At 36.7% G+C, this 23,547-nt stretch overlaps 1 protein-coding gene across 13 annotated transcripts in view; it reads right to left on the minus strand.

The window, feature by feature from the left end:
* Positions 1-2,283: 2,283 nt before the first annotated feature.
* RBPJ (recombination signal binding protein for immunoglobulin kappa J region) overlaps positions 2,284-23,547 on the minus strand; it is a 158,869-nt gene continuing 137,605 nt past the window's right edge. For all 13 annotated transcript variants that reach the window (XM_075752374.1, XM_075752372.1, XM_075752365.1 and 10 more), the window contains 8 exons: positions 17,985-18,150; positions 16,673-16,847; positions 15,036-15,173; positions 14,714-14,826; positions 12,385-12,525; positions 8,061-8,216; positions 7,245-7,348; positions 2,284-6,487 (listed from right to left, as the gene is read on the minus strand). In XM_075752374.1, the coding sequence (XP_075608489.1) occupies positions 6,172-6,487; positions 7,245-7,348; positions 8,061-8,216; positions 12,385-12,525; positions 14,714-14,826; positions 15,036-15,173; positions 16,673-16,847; positions 17,985-18,150 (1,309 nt within the window). In that variant the 3' untranslated portion in view covers positions 2,284-6,171. The remainder of the gene's footprint in view (positions 6,488-7,244; positions 7,349-8,060; positions 8,217-12,384; positions 12,526-14,713; positions 14,827-15,035; positions 15,174-16,672; positions 16,848-17,984; positions 18,151-23,547) is intronic.

Consider the following 23,547-nt stretch of genomic DNA (forward strand, 5'->3'; position numbering starts at 1 on the left):
ATTGAAGGTTTTAATGAACATAGATGAGGGGGCAACAGGACAGCAAATCTAAATAAAAGCTGAATAAAAGAATTTCTAAATTCAGATAAAGATTCACAGGCATCTTTATATGGTTCCAAATTACATACGTCATCTTCAGATAAAGACCTGCAGATCATTAAGGCCAGGTCTGTAGAAACTTCCACTCAATGTACCCAAAAGCAACTTAAAATTTTAACAACCAACATTTCTTTCTCCCCCACTCCACAGCACAACAGTAGAAACAGCAGAGAGATGACAGCACAGAGTCTCAAAAGTTGTAGTTCACCTTACTTAACACCAACTCCTCTCTCCTAAATTATGCAGCCAAATTTACACATACTGAGAAAAACAGGAAACTAATTAAGGATCTGGAAAAGTACACATGAAAAGAAAGGGAGCAGAGACTAGAATACAAAGCCAACAGAGCATGGAAAAGACGACAGCAAACTTTTAACCATCCTTTTTCATACCTGAAGATGCAGAACCCGAAAGATGTCAAATTCAGAAGGCTTTATCTGATCTTTCTCAGACAGCAGTTCACTTGCAAGTTTGCTTCCACAGAGAATCAAGACCTCGTCAACTTATTTCTCTTTAGCATCTGCAATTCATACTGGTATTCAACATAAAGTACTTTTAAACAAGTAATAAGGGCTGTAACTCTTCATGCTTTCGGCCTCACACTAAGCACGTGCCATCAAGTATCAGAAATAAATATCCTTTATGGACACAGTAATTGAGCAGAGACAGGCTTTTTCTACCCCTCTCAGGAACATGCAACTCCCATCTAAATAGGGCACTGTGAGAAGTAAACTACCTGTGCCAGTTCTGTAATTCGGAATGTTCTGAAATGGCATACAATGCATGTAATCCTCCAAATGAATCCTTTCCTCTAGCCAAATAATTTCACACCAATCTCATTTTAATCCTCTACTCGGGTTTTTAACAGGATTTTTTATTGAGACTATCTGTATAGTTAATTGCCAAGGTTTAGATGAAGAGATTTTTTTCTATCTGTAGTTCTTCATCTAAGACCAGCACCATTCCACGCAGTTTCTTCCAACTATTGCAACACTGAAGTCTAGCAAGTGACCATTCTCTTTGCCAAACCCTCAGCTCTAATTTCTATTCTGTTCCAGAAGAATCAATTTACCATTCCAGAAACACACTGCAAGAGTCTTTAAAATAATTTTGAATTGTTATCTGCCCATACTGTCCCTCTTTCAAACAGCAGAAGCTCCACCAGTGCTGAGTTTCTGGCTCTTTCATGTGTCCTAACAACAATGGCATTCACCTTGGCAGATATTTCAATAAAAATCTGTAATGTTTCCTTATAGTCAAATGATCTATTTTTTCCAATGGAATCTCTCTCTTGCTCTTGCCACACCTTCTTAACCACCACTTCTGGCCCCTTCGCAGTCTTACAGATAAACTAGTAGTTCTTCTATTAGTTTAATACAAAACTAGTACCGGTAGGTTTCTGCCATGCCAAATTCTCTCTCTGCTGTGTCCACTTCCCATCTCAGAAACTTTTTTCAAGTGACTACATCACTTGTGCTTGCAAATTAAAAAGAGCACATAATTTCCTTATGGCCCTATTAGAGTACTCTGCCAAAGCAAGAAATAAGCTAGCTTGCTAAATTTCTAGTTCTAATTTCTAGTTCTAATTATTAACCAACTGCAGACAGTCTGCAACTAAGAAAAGGATGAGAGTCAGGTATACTAGTTGCAATAATAAAGTTGCTAAAGTTAAACAATTAAACACAGTTCATTTTTTCTTATTTAATAAATAATATAAAAAAGTGAACTTTTTTTTTTTTTACATTATTGGAAAAAAAACAGTTTCTTATCTAACTCCAGCAATAATACAAGCAATAATGAAACCGATTTAGATTTTTGTGTGGACATTCCATATCCCGCTTAAGTGGAGTCCAGTGTGCATAGCCTCACAACTACTGATGACTTTTCCACTCCCGGGGTTGGTCTTCTTTTGTGTTGTTCTGGTTCCATAGATGACCTCACTGTTCATTCGCCAAAAAAAAAAATAAATCGTGTTCCTTGGTTAACATTGAAAAAAATCCACAAAAACGTGGCAAGTTTCAACACCTGATCAAACCATAACTACTTTTACGATATCATCATACAGATGTTCAATTGTTTGTCACATCAACAGTAACATGGCATTTTATCTTTAGCCTTGTAGAAAAAAGTGAAACCCAATAGTATACGCACGTACACACACAGAGTACACTTGACAAAAAACACTTATGTGGTTTACATTTCACTTTTATTTAATCCTCAAAACTGCCCATATTGCAGGGTTTTTCTTGATGAAATATGGAACTGAGCAATTAATTCTACAAAATTATGGTAAAAACTTGCTTATTTTTCTACCTTATTGCTAAGAAACTTTACAGGTGCACAGTTTGTAAAAATAACCCTTTTAAGACTGAATGTATACACATGCTACAGGATTTAAAAAAAAATGACATTAGCATAGCACCTCCAGATGGGGCAAATGCAGTGCTGAACACAGACAGAATGTTTACAGAGTTAGAACTGCTCATATATTTTACAGCTTCTAAAGGGAAGAAATTGTTCAGTCCTAAAAGGGTTAAGTAGAAACCCTAATATACTTCTTTTTCTAACAAAGCTGCCACTCAATCCCACAGTACAGTGCTTGAAAACAAAGTCAAAAGTCTGGCACAGGAAAGTATACACATTTGTTCAGTACTCATAAACACAGCTGCTTTTGAAAGAAAGTAAATAATACGGTTAATAATTGAAGAGTGTCTTAGTTTCAAGATGGACACCTCTATGGAGTCATTTAATCGACAAGTGGGTAGCTTACTTCCAATAGATAATTTGTTTCACTTGGCATTAATGTTTTGTATATGGGGAATTCACTGATTTATGTCTTCAGTTCATGTCTTTTCAGGCAACCACTCTGATCTTTTAAGTCTGTGCAATGGAAAGAAGTACAGAATACCATTATGAACAAGTTGTGGAATGCCCTCAGGGCAAATAATTAGGAAAAAACATCAGCAGCAGATTATTAAAGACTATGCTAGTGTTGAATTCTGAAATGCAGTTCCAAACAAAAGAAAACAAGAAAAGGCATAGCTAAATTTGAGCACTTAATTTGCTTTTTCTTCCTATAGTTGGAACTATAACAACATTCTGAACACAGACTCAATTTCTATGTATATAGAATTAACAGCAGACTTAACAGCTAGACTTGAACAGTTATCATAGTTTCATACTGAAACATTCTAAAAGTAGTTTTATCAAAATCTCGAGATATTGTTAATATCATGAAAATTGATTAACAGCTCACAAGGCCAATAAATGTAACAATATCACCCCACAGGAAAAACGTTCAGGAAGATAATATATCTGAACAACTGGACATCGTTAACAACAGTAAGGACCGTTGGAAGACCATTTCTGGACTACAGAGTAACTACTGGGAACAATGGAGCCACAAGCCCAAGGGAAAAATGGGGTTTAAAATGGTCTTGTAAGCAGAACTTAACAGTCTCTTTTTTTATTCACCCACTTGGCTGTAGTGTGTAGAACAGCAGAAATTAGGCTAAGTCATTATGTTCTTTACAAGTCAAGGAATATTATATCTACTGGGCAAAATTATTGCAAATAAAGAAACTGAATATAAAAAGTATTGCATTTATATGTAAAAATTGAAAAATAATGAGTATAAAAGCAGGTGTCAAGTTCTGAAAAGCTATTTTAAATAGTCTTTGAAGGTTAAAAGGCTTGTTATGGTTTGCCTACTGTGTGTATATTATGGTTTGCTCTTGAATACCCTCTAAATTTGATATATGTATCGCTTATTTTAATTCTCAGTCTAATTAGTGATGAAAAACCGTGGCTCTTGAGTTAAGCCATACTGCAAGATACTTATGTGCTTGTAACAAAAACACTGTGAAATTATTCCTGCCACAATACAATTAAAACAAAATTTTCTAGCACATACAAAGGTAAACAGATTTGCAAGTAAATGCCAGTAAACAGTTTAAAACAGAGATAAGGCCACAATGAATTCTGCCCTTGGTCACTGAAACGGAGATGAGGTGAGGCAGTATTCACCAGTGCTAAGAACCAGCATTGCGACTATGTCATGGGAATAAGTTTCCTAATACAGAAGAGCAAATATGAAGGCCTGTGGTAGAATACAAGCACATCTTAGAAGGACAGTGGCACTGATTTTACTATTAGCTGAAGATGCTTTATAACTGATTTCTTCCTTTAACCACACTGTTTTCACACATACAACGGAGCACTAAAGCAAACAAGGAGAATGGAGCGTCAGAGTACACAAATATCGTGCAGAGACAATGCTTTAAAATGGTGGTGCGTGTTGAAACTGGAATAAGTGGTCAGAAATAAAAACCCTATGAAAATGGTCAACAGATAAGCTTGTAAGCAATGCACTGTAGGAAGCCACAGGTTCACATTTACACAGCAGTTGTGGCTCTTGCTTCAGGGTATAGAAAAGGCTGAACACACCATAAAATTTGTATTTTGGCTTTTAAAGAGGAAGATCACACTATCAGAACTTGTCCTATGAGTCTATGCCTAGTTCTGTGACTACAAATGAACTACTGGGGTATACTTTCAAATACAAATGAAGCAGGCAGGTCTACAAAGGAGGGAGAAAACATGGCAAAGTCAAAATGAAAAACAAATGCAACAACCAACAAAGTCAAAGTGCAAGTGAGCCTTGAATTTATGATGGAGAGAAGACTTGAATGTTGCACAAGCTGTTGGCAGGGAAAGAGAAACCCACAGGAAATAAGGATGGGAGGAGTTGACATCTTCATAGTGCTTTTACGATTTTCTATTTCCCCATTTCTAAATAATAAAATTTACTTCTAGCTATTATGGTATGGTCACTTCACAATGAAGCACATTCTCAATACAAGTGTTACACCGAAGTCTGGCCTAATTTACTGAACATTATGAAGAAAAACATGCTTGTTGTGATTCTCAAGTGATGAAGGGCATCACCTACTAATCCCATTTGTAGCACATACTTCTCATGGTATTTTAGTTACATGCCAACACAACAGAAGACATGCTGCCAAATGAAGTTATTGGGAACATTCCACTTTCGAAATAAAACATTTAACTTACACTTAATACAAATTATGTACAAGATTAGAAAAACCTGAACAGATCCTGAAACATTTTCAGATGCAATGTGACGGAACAAGGAAAAGGGGGAGTAACCCAGTAACAACCCTTCAAAAACCAACGTATGCCTGTGACATGAACAATCATTAATATGACTGCTTGAGATGCCACTTAAAAAAAAACCATGTTAGAACCTCATGAATTATCACTATAAATACATATTTAAAAAAGGAAAACAGAAATAACTATTAACAATGACTGAAAACAGAGCACTAAAGTTAACATACATTGCATGTATTGCAGGCAAGGCAGAGGCATTTTTTAAAGCTTTTGCACAGACTTCATATAATCTTAAAAAAAATATGCTGGCCTTTACAAGGTTCTACTTGCTGAAATAAAAACAATTTCAGTTCATAAAAAGTCACAAGACTTCAGTTTAAAAAAAGGAACAGTTCCAGCCACAGACCAAAAATATATATATTTTTTTAAAACTGGAAGAGTATGGTAATTAGATTATACAAGCATGGTCAGGCTTGGAACCTGAATATACTTCAGAGCAAAAGCTCAGAGGAAAAAAAAATATAAACTATTTGGTAACAAAAGTGTACTATATGTTGTGATACAAAAAAGGTATGGTGAAAATGTACCTTTTATACTAAAGCTTATACAAGTTCCTTGGTCCATAAAAACTATGTTGTGTTCATGTTTTCTAGTTTGCTCAACATGTATCCCAGCCACATTTTTTGTTTCTTGCCCATTAAAAAAAAACAGCTGAAAAATAGATTTTCAATAAAGTTCTTATGTTTCGGATGCTTTTTTGTTTGTTTTGTTTTTTGTTTTATTGTGGCTTCTATATTCAAGATCAGCACTTGCAGGTAACAAGGTTCAAATAATATCACCTAAAATGGAAAGGTGTTTTCCCATGAAACCACAAAAATTGTTCAGTTCTCCTGAATGTAGCACTTGAAAGTCAGTTAAAGTCCAGACAAACAACAGTAGTTAGGAAACTACAGTTGCTGTAGATGATGTGACGTTGGTTGGATTTGTGCTGACATTTGTGTAACTTCCCTCGCTGTTTGTATTTGTTTCACTGGAAGCCATGAGGCTTGAGTTGGCTCTGAGGATTGCTCCAGCAGCACTGCAGTGTGGTCGTGGCCCTGGTTCCGGTGTGTACGTAAAGGTAAGGCTGGTGGAGTAAATTATGCCATCATTACGGACCAAAGTTACTGGAACTTGGACTGGCTGACGGACCCACCTCCAACCCTCTCGAAATGCAGAAATGTCTGGAACAACACATAGCATGCTCTCTGCGCATCTGGAAAACAGGAGAGTCAACTGAGCATAATGAAACGTAAGCTTAAAGAACAGAATAGGACAGAACAGAATAGTTCACTTGGAAGGGACCTACAATGATCATCTAGTCCAACTGCCTGGCCACTTCAGGGCTGACCAAAAGTTAAAGCACATTATTTAAGGGCATTGTCCAAATGCCTCTTAAAACACTTACAGGCTTGGGGCATCGATCACCTTTCTAGGAAGCCTGTTCCAGTGTTTGACTGCCCTCTTGGTAAAGAAATGCTTCCTATTGTCCACTCTGAACATCCCCAGTGCAGCTCTGAACCATTCCCGTGTGTTCTGTCACTGCATACCAGGGAGAGGAGCCCAGCACCTCCCTCTCCACTTCCTCTCCTCAGGAAGGTGTAGAGAGCAATGAGGTCACCCCTCACAGGACATACCTTCCAGCCCTTTCACCAGCTTTGTTGCCCTCCTCTGGACACATTCAAGGACCTTCACACCCTTCGTAAATTGCTGGGACCAGAACTGCACGCAATACTCAACATGAGGCCACACCAACACTAAATAAAGTGGGACAATCGCCTCTCTTGACCAGCTGGATGCAGGTTGCCTTCTTGGCTGCTAGGGCACATTGCTGGCTCATACTGAGCTTGCTGTCTCCCACATCCCTTTCTGCAGGGCAGAAAGTATATGCTGGAGTGTATACGCCTGAGTATACGCTCTTCAAAGTGTCCAGTAAAATGTAATCATCACAGAATTAGTAGGAAATACTGTACCTGTACATGGTTTCAGCTTCCACATCCCCAAACCAGACACGTAAATTTGGAGTGAAGTTCTGTCCTGTAAGTTCCAACATTGCTACATCACCACCACCATTCAACTGGAAAGGGAGTGAACAGAAAAGAAGAAGAAAATTCACAAAAAAACATGTATTAATAAAAACAAACACTCCCCTCTCAGAAGAAAAATCTTCACATGTGTACAAGAACTGTAAACAGTGCTGTTTCTATCAGCTGGATAAAATGGAAAGAAACACACCTACACAACTGAACTGTAAAGAAGTAACACATCTAAAAGATACTGCCAATTAATTTGATATCCTGAATGAACTTCTAAAGTTTTGATAGTGGCCACTTAGAATAGAAATTAACAAGGCTTTGAAAACAACGAACAAAGAATCTTTCAGACAACATGTTAGGAGAGCTTCAAGTTTTTCCACAGCAGATTGCTGTCTTTCTTAATAAGGTTTCAGTCTGGCTCTCTTTGATCTATAATTGGCTGTTTTAAGAGCCAAAATCAATTGCTAAATAATCAAACAGAAGTAGAAGTCCTACGGATATCACTAACATGGTATTTTAGGAAATAAAATTCTTAATGTATAAAACAATATTAATATTATTCCTGTGATGGATAGGCTCATGTATTCTGAAATGCAGGTAAGGAAAATTATTGCAACATAAAGTAATTTTCCTATTTATAAAGCTAGTAAGAATGTTTTCCTACAGTATTCCACAAAGGTACCATGAAGGTTAAATCAGTATGACAAAAATAATTGCACATAAAAGAGTTCATTAAACAAACAAACGACTTACTTGAAGACTTTCTACAACAGGCACAGGTGTCACTGGAGCATGGACAGGTCCCATCCCCTCATAAAATGTGTATTCTGCTTTATCTGTGCTAATGATTGTCCAAGAAGCTCCATCATTAATCATTTCTTTATTTGGTTCTTTTGGGCATGGAGTGGCCTTAGAAAGAAAGAAAGAAAGAAAAGTTTTAAATCTGACCTGTAGACTCATTTACCAAGTCACAGAGCTAAAAACCAAACTCAGTGATAACAGCTACTATTTCAAAAACACATTTCCTTATGTTTTTTTGTCTAACAAAATGACCTAGAAGAACAGTCACATACATTTCAGCAAAACTAGTAGAAAACTAAAACTTGTGAGAACACCGTAACTCTCACCTATGATACTGTCACCTCTCCAAACTTGTGTTTATTTTTGGGCTTTACCTGAGTTCAGCTTTCAAAGTTTTAACATTATTCACAGCCATTAACCAAACTACAGCAAGCAGAAGTAGCTACTGTAAAACAGATCTTGTTTTATTAATGCAAAGTGACTAAAACAGTCACAGAGTGAAGTGGAATACTTTTCATACATTTACATCTGACCAAGATTTTTTTTTCTTTTTAGAGAGTTCTTCACCATCCACAAAATGATAGAGAACACAACCTTGTATTTCAGTGTTTGTGCAAAGACACGGGAGAGAAGCTGAAATGACAACCTTGCAAATTAGTCAGAAACTTTCACTGTCTGCTTTTAAATACTACTAAATATTACTAAATTAGCATCCATACATACATACATAGATGGAAAAAACACCGACAACTATTTTTTATGTCAATAAAGGCCTCTCTGAACAATTCCATCATCTAGCAACCAATACGGAAATTGTGTATAGGTTAAACACAGGCACAGAAAAAATGGGACTCAAAAATTCTAATTTTAATACCTAAATTCTGTTTTCTTCCATTAAGCTTTAAGGATATCTAGGTATGTAACTATAACCTTCCCTCTTCAAAACTGTTAAACTTCAATTAGCAAGAATTTACCAGTTCGGATGAAAGGAAGTTAAGAATCAAATCTGCATTCTCATGTGGATTCTTCACTCTGATACGATCCACATAAAAAAGCACTGAAAACAGCTTGCAAGGGAAGTATGCAACAAGGATAGCAGCTACAGATCTTTCCAAGCTCAAGACCCAACTGATATTTTTTATTAGAAAGATATGTAGCTTCTAAATTACTAGGCCAACTTCAAAAGAGGAACTGGTGTATACTATTTCGATGCATGACATTTTTCCTACAGGTTGACTACAATTCCTGTTGACATGGACTGACGTACTTCAACTCATGACAAATAAACCCATGGATATAAAAAATGAATGACTGTGTACAAGATCTTTGACTGGCTTCTTCAAATCTGCTAAATCCCTACCACAAACTAGAAGGCAAATGCCACAGAATTTGTTCTGAAAGTCCTGCTGTGCCAAGGATCATTTCAGGAACACATTACTCCTTCTGTAAGCACCATCTCCTATTCCTGCTGTTAGACATAGATACAGACTATGCTGATCCAATAAGGCATTATTTATATTCTTTCTGTAATCTTCAGAATACACGGTTATCTTTAAAGAGTTTTGGCTGGTACTTCAGCAACTGAATTTCAAGGTTTTTGTAGGTTCATGCTGACCTGCTGACTTTTTAGAGCCTCTCTGCTTTAAGCCTCTAAGGTCTCTATACTGGGCTATTTCCATTCACCCACGAGAGACCTGCCACCCTAAAGTAAAGTTTGGGGGTTTTCATGTGTGTGTGTGTGGGTGTTGCCCTTTTTTTTTTTTTTTTTTTTTTTTACAGTGACCACAGTCTGTCTAGACTCCTACTATAGGAACTGTATTCAACAGTAAATGTTTAAGAGTGGGCAAGTGAAAGATGCTACACATGACTGTTTCTCTGGTCTTGGTCTTCTGGTCCAAAGGCAAAAAAAAAAGATAAAATGGGATTTCTCTCCTGCCACTAGTAGAAAGAGTTTATCATCTTCCATGGTGATTTCATCTGCCAAAGAGTGATAACAGCCTGATGTGCAAGTTAACAGATTTCATTCAACAAGTAGAAGCAGCAGATGCCTACTCCACTGAAAGAATTCAGAATAGTGGGTTGTCCTTTTATCTAAGCCCCACCCCTGTGGAAAGTTCAGAGCTCCTATCAGATTGGGCTCCATAAGTGCTGCAGAACCTGAAGAGTGGTAGGATGTTCTGGTGTGAACCACATGAAGTTCAACAAGGCCAAGTGCAAGGTCCTGCACGTGGGTCAGGGCAATTCCAAGCACAACTACAGGCTGGGCAGAGAATGGATTGAGAGCAGCCCTGAGGAGAAGGACTTGGGGATATCGATTGATGAGAAGTTCAACATGAACCAGCAGTGTGCGCTTGCAGCCCAGAAAGCCAACTGTATCCTGGGCTGCATCAAAAGAAGTGTGACCAGCAGGTCGAGGGAGGGGATTCTGCCCCCCTACTCTGCTCTTGTGACACCCCACCTGGAGTACTGCATCCAGACTTGGGGGCCCCAGTACTAGAAAGATATGGACCTGTTAGAGGGAGTCCAGAGGAGGGCCACAAAAATGATCAGAGGGCTGGAGCACCTCTCCTCTGAAGCCAGGCTGAGAGAGTTGGGGTTGTTCAGCCTGGAGAAGAGGAGGCTCCAGGGAGACGTTATAGCAGCCTTCCAGTACCTGAAGGGGCCTACAAGAAAGCTGGAGAGGGACTGCTTACAAGGGCATGTAGGATAGGACAAGGGGTAACAGCCTTAAGCTGAAGGACGGTCGATTCAGATTAGGTATTAGGAAGAAATTCTTCATGATGAGGGTGGTGAGGCACCAGAACAGGTTGCCCAGGGAAGCTGTGGAGGCCCCCTAGCTGGAAGTGTTGAAGGGCAGGTTGGATGGGGCTTTGGGCAACCTGGTCTAGTGGAGGGTGTCCCTGCCCATGGCAGGGGGGTTGGAACTAGATGATCTTTAAGGTCCCAACCCAAACCATTCCAGGATTCTACGATGCTATGGTAGTCCCACAGGCAATTCCAGGATGTTGAACTAAGCAGCAGTTGCTTCTTCATTCAGGCCTTTCCATAAAGTACCTTGAGAAAGATCAAATACCAAGGCTGATCCTGAGTTATTGCATTCCATAGCTTTCTCTTCTTTTTGTTGAAGATCCATTCTTCTTTACAAGAAAGTATATTGATAGATGTATATCTGCTATGTGCTGTGGGTAGAACCAGTAGATGTGGTCCCTTCTGAGCCACAAGTCGCAAATACATTTCCTGAAATATGAACAGAGCTTCTCATATTCTCCTTCCATTGTCCCAATTCAGGATAGAAGTCAACTGAGCACTTACCAGTCCTTCTTGTCCCTTCCCTTAAATTAAGGGGAAATCTTTAAAAAGTTAGCTTCCCCCTTTCCTACCTCTACCTTTCTTACCCAAGAAGCTACAGCTGTTCTCCTAAGGAAGTCCTGAGTCCGAGTGTGGCCATCTTCCTGGAGCACAGCGTTATCTCTCAACACCCTTTGCTATTTGAGCTGCCCTGGATGTTTAAAGAAAATTGCAATACTTAGGTAGGCCTGAATTTGGTCACAGTCTTGTTACTCTGATGGGAATTACGATGGTGAAAGTCTGCTAAAAGCATGCTAGCATACACCTGACACTAAACCACAATTTGTTAGCATATTGTATAAGCTGTTGGAACAATTGTAAACTGGGGTTTGTTGGTTTTTGGTTTTGTTTTTTCATTCCTGTTGCAGTAACTTGCTAGGGATATTATTCTCCACCTGCTGGAGAAACAAATACTTGAAGACTAAGACAGCCACATTCTTTAAAGACAAATCAAATTTCTGTGGCTTTACAAATTACTGTGGTCAACTGCCTACGTTTATGCTTAGCCAAGAGCAAGACAGTGCAAGTCTGCTAAGTTCATCGTGAAATCATGAACTGTACAATTTCCTATTTGCTGTAATCTAGAAATGGACACACAAGTGGTGCAACTCCACTGGCATATATCAACATGTTAAGCCACAGTATCATGATTGCATGCACAAGTTCCTACTGTGTTTCCATTTCTTTCATTACAGAAAATAGAATTCATTGTCTGCACAGATTGGAAGAAGGTTATGAGGAAAGAAAAAGAGATTTGGAAAGGGACAGATAAAAGTGTGTTGCTTTCCATCCTCTGGTCTTTTCAAAACAAAGTATTAGACTCGCACTCAAAACCAACTGCAGAACTGGCATTCATACGTATCTTGGGAACATTTGGGAAAACTTCGCAACCATGTGTCTCATCTTGAAATAGCTTTAAACAACTCACTTGAAATTGGATTATTCTCTCCTGGGAAAGGCACAAATACATTCTCTCAGTGTCTTTAAGGTAAAATGCACATTTATGGAGCTGCGATACTGGATCATCTGCATCCAATAATGCTGTTTGTTTATCTACTTTTCGAATTATCTGTGAATAAAAATTGTACATATATATTTAGGACAATTTCTGTATTTCATTACACTGAAGATTACACATGTACTGTTAGTAAAGGATGTTAAAGATCATCTTTTTTTTCCCCCCGCGATTTCCATGCCTCCTGTTTTAATACCAACATTAGATTCATAATTCTCAATGCCTTTGAAACAAGAACACAATACTGAAGTGATACTCAGTACTATAGCTTCAATGGGCTGCATGCATACATATTTTATCTTTTTTGCTATAAGAGTGGGGGAAAAACTTTTTTGTTCCATTTCCTGGTACAAAAGAGCAGTAGGTCAAGTATTAATAGACTTCTACAGAAGCTTCCACCATTGCCAGCACCAACAACATTCTGTGGCAGACTGGTTACTGAATGAGAACAGTTGAAAATAAGGATTTACTTTACAGGTATTGGGATGTCCTTAAGTACAGTTTTGCAAACACAACAATCAGGGTATCTTAACAATAGTTGGTCATTAAATATTACCTAAAGACAAATGTAAATAACAATTGTTCCTTACATCTGGCAGTTCAGTGAAAAAATATCTGCTGACTTAATTCATAGCTGTTATACCTCTTCATTTTTAAAAATTAAAAAAGTTATTCCCTTACAGACAGTGGAAATCTGTAGCTTGGAATTTTAATTCAACTTCTAAAAAAAGTTTAATACTTCAATTTATGCAACATCAGCAGAAGCAGCAGTCAAAGTGCTTGAAGATTTCTAAGCTGACAATCAGAAAGTGAACCATGTCCTCTGGGTTTTGTAATGATGAGAAATGGCATTATTAGCGATGTAAGTTTCAAGGTTAACTTGTTTCTTCCAAGTTCTTTGCATTAACCTATAAAACGTCTGCAAGTTACCTTTTAATCGCATCACCTTCAATCAATCTTGTAAGGCAGCATGACAAATGTTCCCAATAGCAAACAAAACAGGAACATTTAGCCTAATTTGTTCTAATCTATTTCTACCTACAAGTAAGGTTTTTGGAATCATAAATGATGGCACCTCCTTTTGGCAATAAGAAAATATTAACATGAAGCCCACAAATAAAGTGAGATCATCTTACTGAATTTCATGTGCACTGAACCAGATCAGTAGTAAGCAGGCCTGGATTTTCTGTCAAATAATGTGATTAAAAAAAAAGGATCTATTTAAATAATCATTTTATACCATTTACTCTAAGCAGGCTATCTTCTTTTTTAGCTAAGTGTGATATTGGGAGAGAATTTTCCATTACCATCCTAGTAAAATAAGTCTGGGAAGGGGGACAAAAACCTGCCTGCAGGGAGGGTTGGTTTTACATTGGCACATTCTAAAAATTGTTTCTAGGTAAAAGCGGAATTAGCAAAGCCTTGTATGAAATTCACAATGGGTGAACAAACCACAATTTCACAGATGATCTCACATGAAGCATTGTTTGTTATCAGTCACACAAAATTCCACTTAGCCTGGCATTAAGTGTATAAAATAGGAGGAAAAAAATCTGTAATTATACATAAATTTATTTATAAAAACCATTACTGTGTATCCAGAAAGAAAATAATGGTTTTGGTTCACAAACCTTAACCAGTTATAATCAGTTTTGTATCTGTGACAAAGATAACATCTGAAATTGTCTCTTTCTAAAAAAAAGTTATTCCAAAGACATTTCCAATGTTTAAAAGAGTATTAATAAATGTCCAAAATGCTTTTGCAAGCTGATATTGGTATAATTATGTATCCTTAGAAGTACACAGAAGTGCTTTTAGATTCGAATCAGAAGATCATTTTTAAAGTTGTGCTGAACTGAGCAAATGGAATAGTCCTACTGCAAAGACTTTACTCATCTATTCAATATCAACATTAAAAGTATTTTGCTACACTGGGACCTACGTTACCATTTTTAACACAGACATTTTCTTAAGGACAGCTTGCAGATTAACCTACTTTGGCAGGTTTGATTTCTGAAGAATTCCCTATGTCTATTTTATAAGCTGTTCTTTGCTTATGGAATTAATCTGCAGATATAAAAATATGCTTTTATTAAAATGAATGCCATTTTCCATATAGAACATATATTACCAAAAGGAAACATACAAAGCCAAAAATTGTAAACAACGCAGACCCAACTATGCAATTACACTAAGTAGCTATCTACAAATTAATTACAGCATTGGAGAAATTAAACTGTACCAGTCTTGGGAGTGCCATGCCAGTAACTGAGCATACAAGTTTGACAGTCTGCCCATAATGAATGTAGCCGTCTCTCACTGTGAATTCTTCTCCTTCCGATTCATCATCATCCACTGCATGAAACAGGAATTTTCAATTTGTTTCAATCACTGTTTTCCTCGATAGGAGGAACATTAACATCACACTATTATATAAAATATACACTCAGTAACAAAATACATCTGCATATAGGTAATTAATATGGAGGAAAAAATGCAGGACTATTTTTTTGTGGGGATGGAGGGAAGGAGGTGAAAAAATACATTGCTCCATTTTTACTTACAGAGGTGAATGTAAAATGCTCCCCACTGTTGTGAACTGGCATGGAAATTACCACCTTCTACGTGCAAATATCTGGTGCTAACTGTTTGGGATCGAAGTCTATTAAATAGTGCCACTTTTGTCCCTGACGCAATACATACTGTAAGGAACACATACAGACTTGAGATTATAAAATTACTTCATTATTACATAGAAAAGTAACAAAAAGTCACAAATACAGTAAAATAAACTGATGAATACTGGAGATCAAGAAGTAATTCTCAACTATTGGTTAATTTAGAAGATATTTATATTTGTGACAGACCAAAAATAATCACAAAACTACAAGAGGGATAACATATATGGCGGCTGTTCTCCAAAGGCATGCTACTTCACAGAATTTTGCCACTTAGCCAAATGGGCCAGTGCTTGCCAGCTGAAAACTCCTTCTGTTCATAGTTCTCCAACAACTGATTATTTGAGCAGAAGCTTTGCCTTGCCCTTAGACAACTTTCAGTGATCATTTAAGTGTATTTGAAGTATGAAGAAAAATTATTCTTACAAATCACAATCAATTGAAAGGAAGACAGACATAACTATGTAAAATTGTAACCATGCAACTTGAAATTTTCTCAGATCTGAACTTACTTATCATTCAAGAGAGAGAAATGCTAAGTCTGCTCCCCTAAAAAAAAAAAATCAGCAACTAGCATTTTGCCATCAAAATGGGCATGTTTCTTCTACTTGGTTCATATTTACTATCAAAGAATGCTTGGTTCATATTCACTGTCCATCAAAACTATCTGTCTGAATACGAAGTCAACAGTGCATACTCTGAGCCCACGGGCGTGAACTGCACAGCAACAGATTGCCTTTAGTCATGTGGCAAGCTAGCGGCCCCGAGATCCACATTCCATAGGTGAATGGGTTCCAGCCCAACACAGATGGAAGAGCCTTTTAAAGCACTAGTGAAGAGAGAGAGAAAAACAAACAAAAAAAGGGTATCTCTTGAGGTGCTCCAGTGGTATGCAGGCAAAAACTTTGGAGAAAAGCAAAACTGCTCCCAATTATACATTAGCACCAGAGATATCTTTAGTTGAAAAAACACGGTAAGCAAATAAATCTGGGTGAAATATCACCATACAGATTTCTTAACCAATTACTTAAAAGGAACCATGCAAAACATTAAAAATAAAAACAACATGAAAATGGCATGAGACAGCAAGAAGGTAGCTGTGATGTGACCAAGTGCAGTTTGGATAACAAGACGCTACTTATTTATCACAACCTGAAAGCTCTCTGATACTGATCATAATATCCTAAGCACCAGATCATGGCAGCTTATGAGATGCAATAGCTCAGAAAGCTGAGACAGAGCATTCTTTATGCATTTGTCTACGAGGATTCACTCCTCAGAATAAAGGCTTTTCTGGTGGACCTTTTATATTTACTGAATTATTAACTGTGACTGCATAAAACTCAGTGTAACCTATCTATATTGGAATACTTTAAACTGATGTGCACAGTTCTGAAATACATTAAAAAAACAGAAATTGAAAATTTCACTGTATTTACTTTGTAGTGAGACCTCAGAATACGTAAGAAAAAATTAGTAGGAGGCAAAATTAATTGCTACATAGAGAACTGTAAAATACTTACAGTCTGCATTTTTCAGTGACTGTTTCTTTTTAGAAGGTTTGGAGATGACTTTGATCCGTTTACTGAGGAACACACCAATGTCGTCACTATTGCCATAGAACATTTTTACTGATAACATGAAGTGCTTTCTCTTGTCTGAGTCTGATATGTATAATGTTTTGGCAGTGCAATAATTCTGTAGGTGAAAACATACTGTTTACTCTTTCAAGTCAACCCAGTTCAAGAAACCACATATATTTATGAACAAAATAGGAAAACTGACGCAATACTTTCTAAAACAGATCAGAAACTGCTTTTTCCAGCTCTTTCATATGGATATCTTTTATGACTACCATTTAACTTTGTGAAGTTTATCACCCGACTTCAGTACTTCAGCGTCTTTCTAAAGACCCTTGCGAGGACTGGAAAACAGATTATTAGAGACTACAGCTGTATCAAAGCCATCTCTGAGTGGTTAAGAGCACTACTGAAAATTACATTTGAGTAGAGCTACACAGGCAGTAGACTGGGCGTGCACAAGAGGCTGCTGGTGCAGAAAATGTGTTTAGCCAAACTTTTCTTGAAAGGATGGGATATGACTGGGTTTTGAAACTCTAGAAAGTTACCTTTGGCTAAGTGTTTACACTAGGTGACGACAGGAGATTAAAAAAAAGTCAAAAAGAACTTTTATTATTCTTTTCCTATTCAACAACATATGAAGCATTTCTAAGTAGACTGTGCTGGAAATAGTAGGTAGCTATAAAATACTGCTTAATAAGACAACCAGCTATAATGAGTACTCATGTGCTGCTAGTTCTATTCCAACTATTTAAGTCATCACAACTATCTTTAAAAAAATCCTGTAGCAATTTCTATCACCGTAAAAAAATAATCTACTGAATTTACTAAGATGCTATTTTAATTGTATTTTTATGCACAGGGACTTAAAGACCACTTCTAGCAGCAGATGCTGTTCAGATACTTCCTTGATGAGATTATCCATTCATGCAAGCCAGGGAGTGGGACACAAAGTTTGGGCTAGAAACCTTACTTCAGTTAACCATCGATGCCTACCGAACAACCTAACAGCTTACTGACGCTGAATCAACAACCTACAAATGAAAGGTTAGTACCCTGCTGTGATCCCATGAATGAAATCCACCTATTAAATTGTCCTACATACTTTTGAGGGATTTTTTTAAACCACTTGTGTAGTATCTGCTGCAGTGTAACAAAAGTTATCAAAAATAAGCAAGGGCATTCCTTGAAACATGCACCACATAGCAACAACATCCTTTGCAGTAATCTGAGTGGTTTATTAGAATTCTTCTACCTTTCCTTCCAAGTTCAGCTGCTGCATTTCTTGGTCACTGTTTCCTATTCCAATGAAGGCGCAAGGTTGTGACTCTTGCTCAGTGCAACCATCTCGTTCCATTTGCTCTTTTTTTTTCTTCCATCCACTGCCCATAAGATACACACATGGAGGAGGACAAAAGAACCTGAAAATGAAAAACGTATTGAGATTACACATAGCTTTCAAGAAAATTCTTGCAACAGAAACTTTCTCAGCCCATTCACATTTTGCATTCAATTCTACACACACTCCCCTTTAATTTGCCTTGAAGATTTTCTAAAATGCAAATTAAAAAAAAAAGAGAGAAAAAGCAAGGCAAATCAGCATTAGATGCACTGTCACTGAGTATCTTTCTAGTTCAATATATGATAGCTAACAGTCTGCATCTCTATAAAACGAAAATGCTTTCTACCCTTAAAGAGATTCTTAAAGTAAAAAGGCCTTGAAAGTGATGAGTGTTTTGCTTTTGTAGGTGCTTAACATGATGCAGCGATTAACATGCACAGAACAGTTCCACAAACTAATTCACTGGACAACTGCTGACTACAATTCCTATACATTTAGTGTTTCATCATTAGCAAGGAGGGAATCTGTTCTGTCCAAGCATAAATGTCTTTTCAGTTTTTAAATGGAATAGATGATTTTACATCTTCATCAGTAAAAAATATGATCTAATCTTTAGCAATACTGACTGAAATCAGTCTAGATGCTACTTACAGCGACATGTTTAAATTAAATGCAGCACTATAATACAATGTATTGGTCTTGAAGTTTCTGCAAATTGTTAAAATGCAAATCCTAATAACTTTCGGGTTTAGTTTAGCCAACAGCTCATGTGTTTTTATCATTATTTAGTTAATATCCAAGTTAAAAAAGTAGAATGAGTACATCCAGTTGTGAGGTAGCTAAAGAGGTATGAAGGGAGAGGATAACTGAAAAAGGTTTTAATTATTAATTTCAAATTGGAGAGTAGTGCTTAACTTGGCACTTCTGAAATCCAAAGATGACTCCTATCTTATACAGGTAGGTAGGTGGCAGGATTTTTTTTAAATTTGGCTTGGGACAACTGATTTAATGGATTATTTCCATTAAACATGATATAAACCTCGATTAGTAGAAGTCAGCTTTAGTATGAAAATCAAGTCTAATATACTTCATCTCACACATTCAGCGAAATTACCTTTATTTAACAGATATACAATGTTTTTCTAAGTAAGAGAATTCTTAACACATTAAGTCAAAGTCTTGAATTAATAATCACATAATAAAATGTAAATATTATGAATCCATATAAATAAATGCAAAGATTTGTAATCATTTCAGTTAATGAACACAATTTGAGTATATTCTTTGTCAGAGAAACAAACAACCAAATTTTAAGTTTTACTGCAATTCAAAATGTCTTAGTGGTTATGATAATGAGTAAAAATTACCCCTTGCAGGCACAAAAAAGAAAAATCAAACCTTCTATCTTGCCAATAAATCCCCAGTGAAAATTTTTCACATAATTTCACTCTTTTAAAAACACAATAAAACTGATGATATTCCAATCTGCATACAGCTTTAATATCTATGAACGTCTTTCCAAAGTATCATGGTCTGGTTTGAAAAACGATTGCCTACAAAACAGAATTTGTAGAAAGTAGCTCACTACATGACATCAAAAGAACTGCATGTTTGAGAAGCCCATTACATTAATTTGTGAAACTGTTCCTACAGATTGCATTTTAAACTTAATAATTCTAAACAAACAAAAACAAATGCTATATGTCTTCCATTATGATTTCTTCCATTTTGTCATGTGCTTATTGTATCAGTTTTAACTATTTGTATTTTATTCTTTGGGGTAATTATGTATCATATGAAGTCTCTGGAATTCTTTTTCTTCCAATTGAAAATGCAGAATACACAGAACCAAGACAACAGGTAGAAACTTGCCAATTTGCAAAGCAGATGTTTCCTGATGGAACTGTCAACTTGAGAAACTATACAAACCATCTCCAAAACAAAATTTAACACTTTCGCAGTAGCAGCACAAGAGAATACTTCCACTGAATCATAAAGCTGAAATTTATAGATATCTGACACTAGATTCGGTTATTGTAACTTTATGGCTGTAAGAATAGAAGTTCTAAAATTTGAAAATCAGCATGAATAGAAAGAATAAGCAGTAAGAAATGTCATCAAACAGCACACACTGTGTATCCCCTTTTTGCTTGCTATTATGCCTTTTGCTTCTTACCTTCTGCTACCTGACCTCTGTTCCAGCTTTCTTCATGAAGATGCTGAATGATGCAGTAGGGGTATGTTTAAGAACACCATGAGTTTCTTTTACATGCCAATTAAATCCTCCCCTTCCTACTACAAATTTTTGATCTCAAAACTGTGAATGTATTTCCAACTTTTCAGTTGCATTTATTTCAAATAGCACAGATGACATGACCTAATTTCCCTCAAACGCTTCTCTACCCTAAAAGAAAAATGATCTTAAGAGGACTTACATTTGTGAGGGAGACAGTGCAATGACAATGGTCAAAATCATAAAATTCATATTACAGTACAAGGTGTATATTTACTTTCTACATGACTGATCTAATTTATACATTACATCGCTCTACATCTAGATGTAAATACCATAATTGTTCTTAAAAATTCATTCTGAGGCTCATCTACTGGTTGCTGCAACTTTTGGCATGTTTTAGGAAAACAGAAAATGAAAACAAAGCAAGAAATAACAGCTTTAGCATTACACTAAAAAAAATTTCTGCTGTAGACGACTATGATCACATTAAAAAAAATATACACAGATATACATATGTGAGTGGGAAGGAAGCAAGAGTGTAAGAAAGAGTCACATTTCTATTAGACTGGCAAGGGGTCAAGCAAGGGCAATGATCATGCCCAAGTACTGTTTAGGAGGTCCTCTCTACTCTGCCATCTCAGATAGGGGAAACATGACAGTGGTCCCCTATGAATAATACATTTCAAATGGGGGTTATGAACTTACTTCAAGGTTAGGAAATGCAATTTTTTTTTTTTTGGAAGAAACCTCCAAGTAACAGATGCATTTATTCAAGAGTTGCTCTTTTGGAAACAAACACAGATTGCCAGAAAAAGCACAGCACATATCTAGTCAGCTTCTGAAGTCTCACACTTGAATGACAATGCAGGATCCTTTCAGTGTTAATGGATGTATCCCACTAATTTTCTTCTCAGAAATTGTAAGCTATTGCCAATAAAGAAATTATACACAGACTAAAAATTACTGTCAACCTTTATTAATTGAACAATGCTTTGCAAAAAAGAAACTAAACTCCTTGTATTCCAAGTCAGTATAACACCCTAAAACAAACATCACACATTTACCTTTCTTCCTCATGTACTCTCTTGTATTTATCTTACTGGTTAGAACATAAGAAAAAAATCCCAAACTTTTTTCCTTTTCATTTCAGCTTTAGTCTAAACCAAGTCCTTTGAATATCTATGGCCACTAGATGGCAATGAAGACCTATAAAAAACAAGTTTTAACCCACTGATGAAGAGAAAACAAGTCACACAATTAAAGCGCTCTTTTTAAATTAGAACACAGAGAAAAACCTTGGAAAACTATGACTTACTGAACAAAGAAATTTTTGAAGCTGAGACAATTTCATGTTTGGTTAAAACTACCGAACAAGAAGAAAGAGTCTGGACATTCACAATTTGAATGGGTTTTCTTATGTGTGAGCCTCTTACCCTTCTGATACAGACAAATACAGTCTGGGGGCTTTTTACTTCATATTTACAGTCATAAGAACTCATGTACAGAAGAGATACACTATACTGGATAGAAAATTTATAGTTAGAGTAAGCCAAGAATATCCCCATATTTCTAATTTTCACAGAGTGTTAAAGAATGTCTTTGATATGTATAAAATAACTGCTGGAAACAGGTTCTCTCATTAATAAACATTTCCAATGTAAATGAGAATGAAAATGTTTATGTGAGAGGCTAGCTTTCAGATAACTACGAAAAGAGAAAAAAAAAATCACCTCCCCAAAATAAGTAATTTAGGTAAAGTAATTTCCAGTATTACTGATGGGAAATCAGGTAGGACAATGCTTGGTGGAACAAATTAAAAAAAAATCTTCTTTCGACCTTTGATTTACAGGGCCTATCTCTCTTTTTTCTTTAACCACAAAACTAAAGTAAGACTGAGTAGGAGGTAAAAATTCTTCTGAAGTATTAATTTGACCTATAGTAAAAAGAAAATTATGTTGGAGGGAAAGGCAGCTGTGTGTGGTTCTTCTGAGCTTGTTCAGAATTTTCAGTACAAGAAGTAATGGTGGAAAATCATGTAGGATGTCATTTCCTTGCTGGATTTACAACATATTCTCTTAATACCTCTTCTCTATGCCATGAGCAGACTAGCAATTCCTTGCTGAATGAGCAGTAAAATAACACAAGACATTCTTCCGTGAGGTAAACACCTAACAACTTGATCTAAAAAAACACATGAGATCTGTTAGGGTTCAACTCTGTGAGCTCTTTCATTACTGCAAATATAACAACCAAGAATGTCTTTCCAGGAGAAAACTAATTCCATACTTGTTAGAGCTGCATGACAACATGCAGATTCAGTGCTTCCTACTTGCTGATATAAAAGCACGGTGACCGAACCAGGGCAGCATTTTGGGATACCAGGTCTCTGCAAATGCTTTATGTACTTAACTTATCTCTGTAACATTTTGTTGTCGACTCCTAGTTTCTCAGAAGAGGCTTTCTGTGACGTCCTCCTATGCATCTTCCAAGAATTTGTGATCAGTGGAATTAAAACGATGGGCAGTTTTAAATGAAGCTAACATTGGGACTCGTATTAGCCAGGAAAGGTCAGAGGATCAATCTCCAAAAAGTACAGGGCGTCCCCATAGTGCCTTCATACACTGCTCGAGTGAGGAAAGACCATAGTATCGCCAATCTCATGTTAGACTCCAGGCTCAGTAACTCAGTACAGCAAACAGAAGCAATCTGCTGCTCATCTGGTCTGACACATCTGTTCCATCAGACCAACCGGAAACCAGACATTTTTCCATGGCAAGAAAACCAAGCTGAGATTTGTCTAAGGATGCTCTCCTTTATTCCAAATGACTTGAAGGGAAGAGAAAAATAATTTCTAGTGGTTTCTGAGTCTTGACGGCAACAACAGAAAGTGGAATAGGTTGAGTCTTTGGCACCTCCTGGAATATTGTTTTAAATCAGACAATTACTGAAGGAGAGAACAATATTCCTTCTGTCAATTCAGACCAATCAATACAAAGAAAAAAATGGTACTTCAAGCAGAGAAGCTACTCTAACTGAACTTGCCAGGAAGCAAGGGGTAGAAAGTAAAATAAAGTCAGTTTATGTCATTGCTACCTACTTCTGATGTACTCAATGCTCTTTTCAAACCATAGGCTTCTGTTCACAAAGGTTCGCTTTTTCAAATCATCCAAGTCATCCCTATGTTCATCTTACAGAAGTCTTCGCCTTCAGCAGGATTTAGAGGTGTCTACCAGCTGGTTT

The sequence above is a fragment of the Balearica regulorum genome, chromosome 4 (genome assembly GCF_011004875.1).
Source record: "Balearica regulorum gibbericeps isolate bBalReg1 chromosome 4, bBalReg1.pri, whole genome shotgun sequence".
In the NCBI taxonomy this organism is placed as follows: domain Eukaryota; kingdom Metazoa; phylum Chordata; class Aves; order Gruiformes; family Gruidae; genus Balearica; species Balearica regulorum.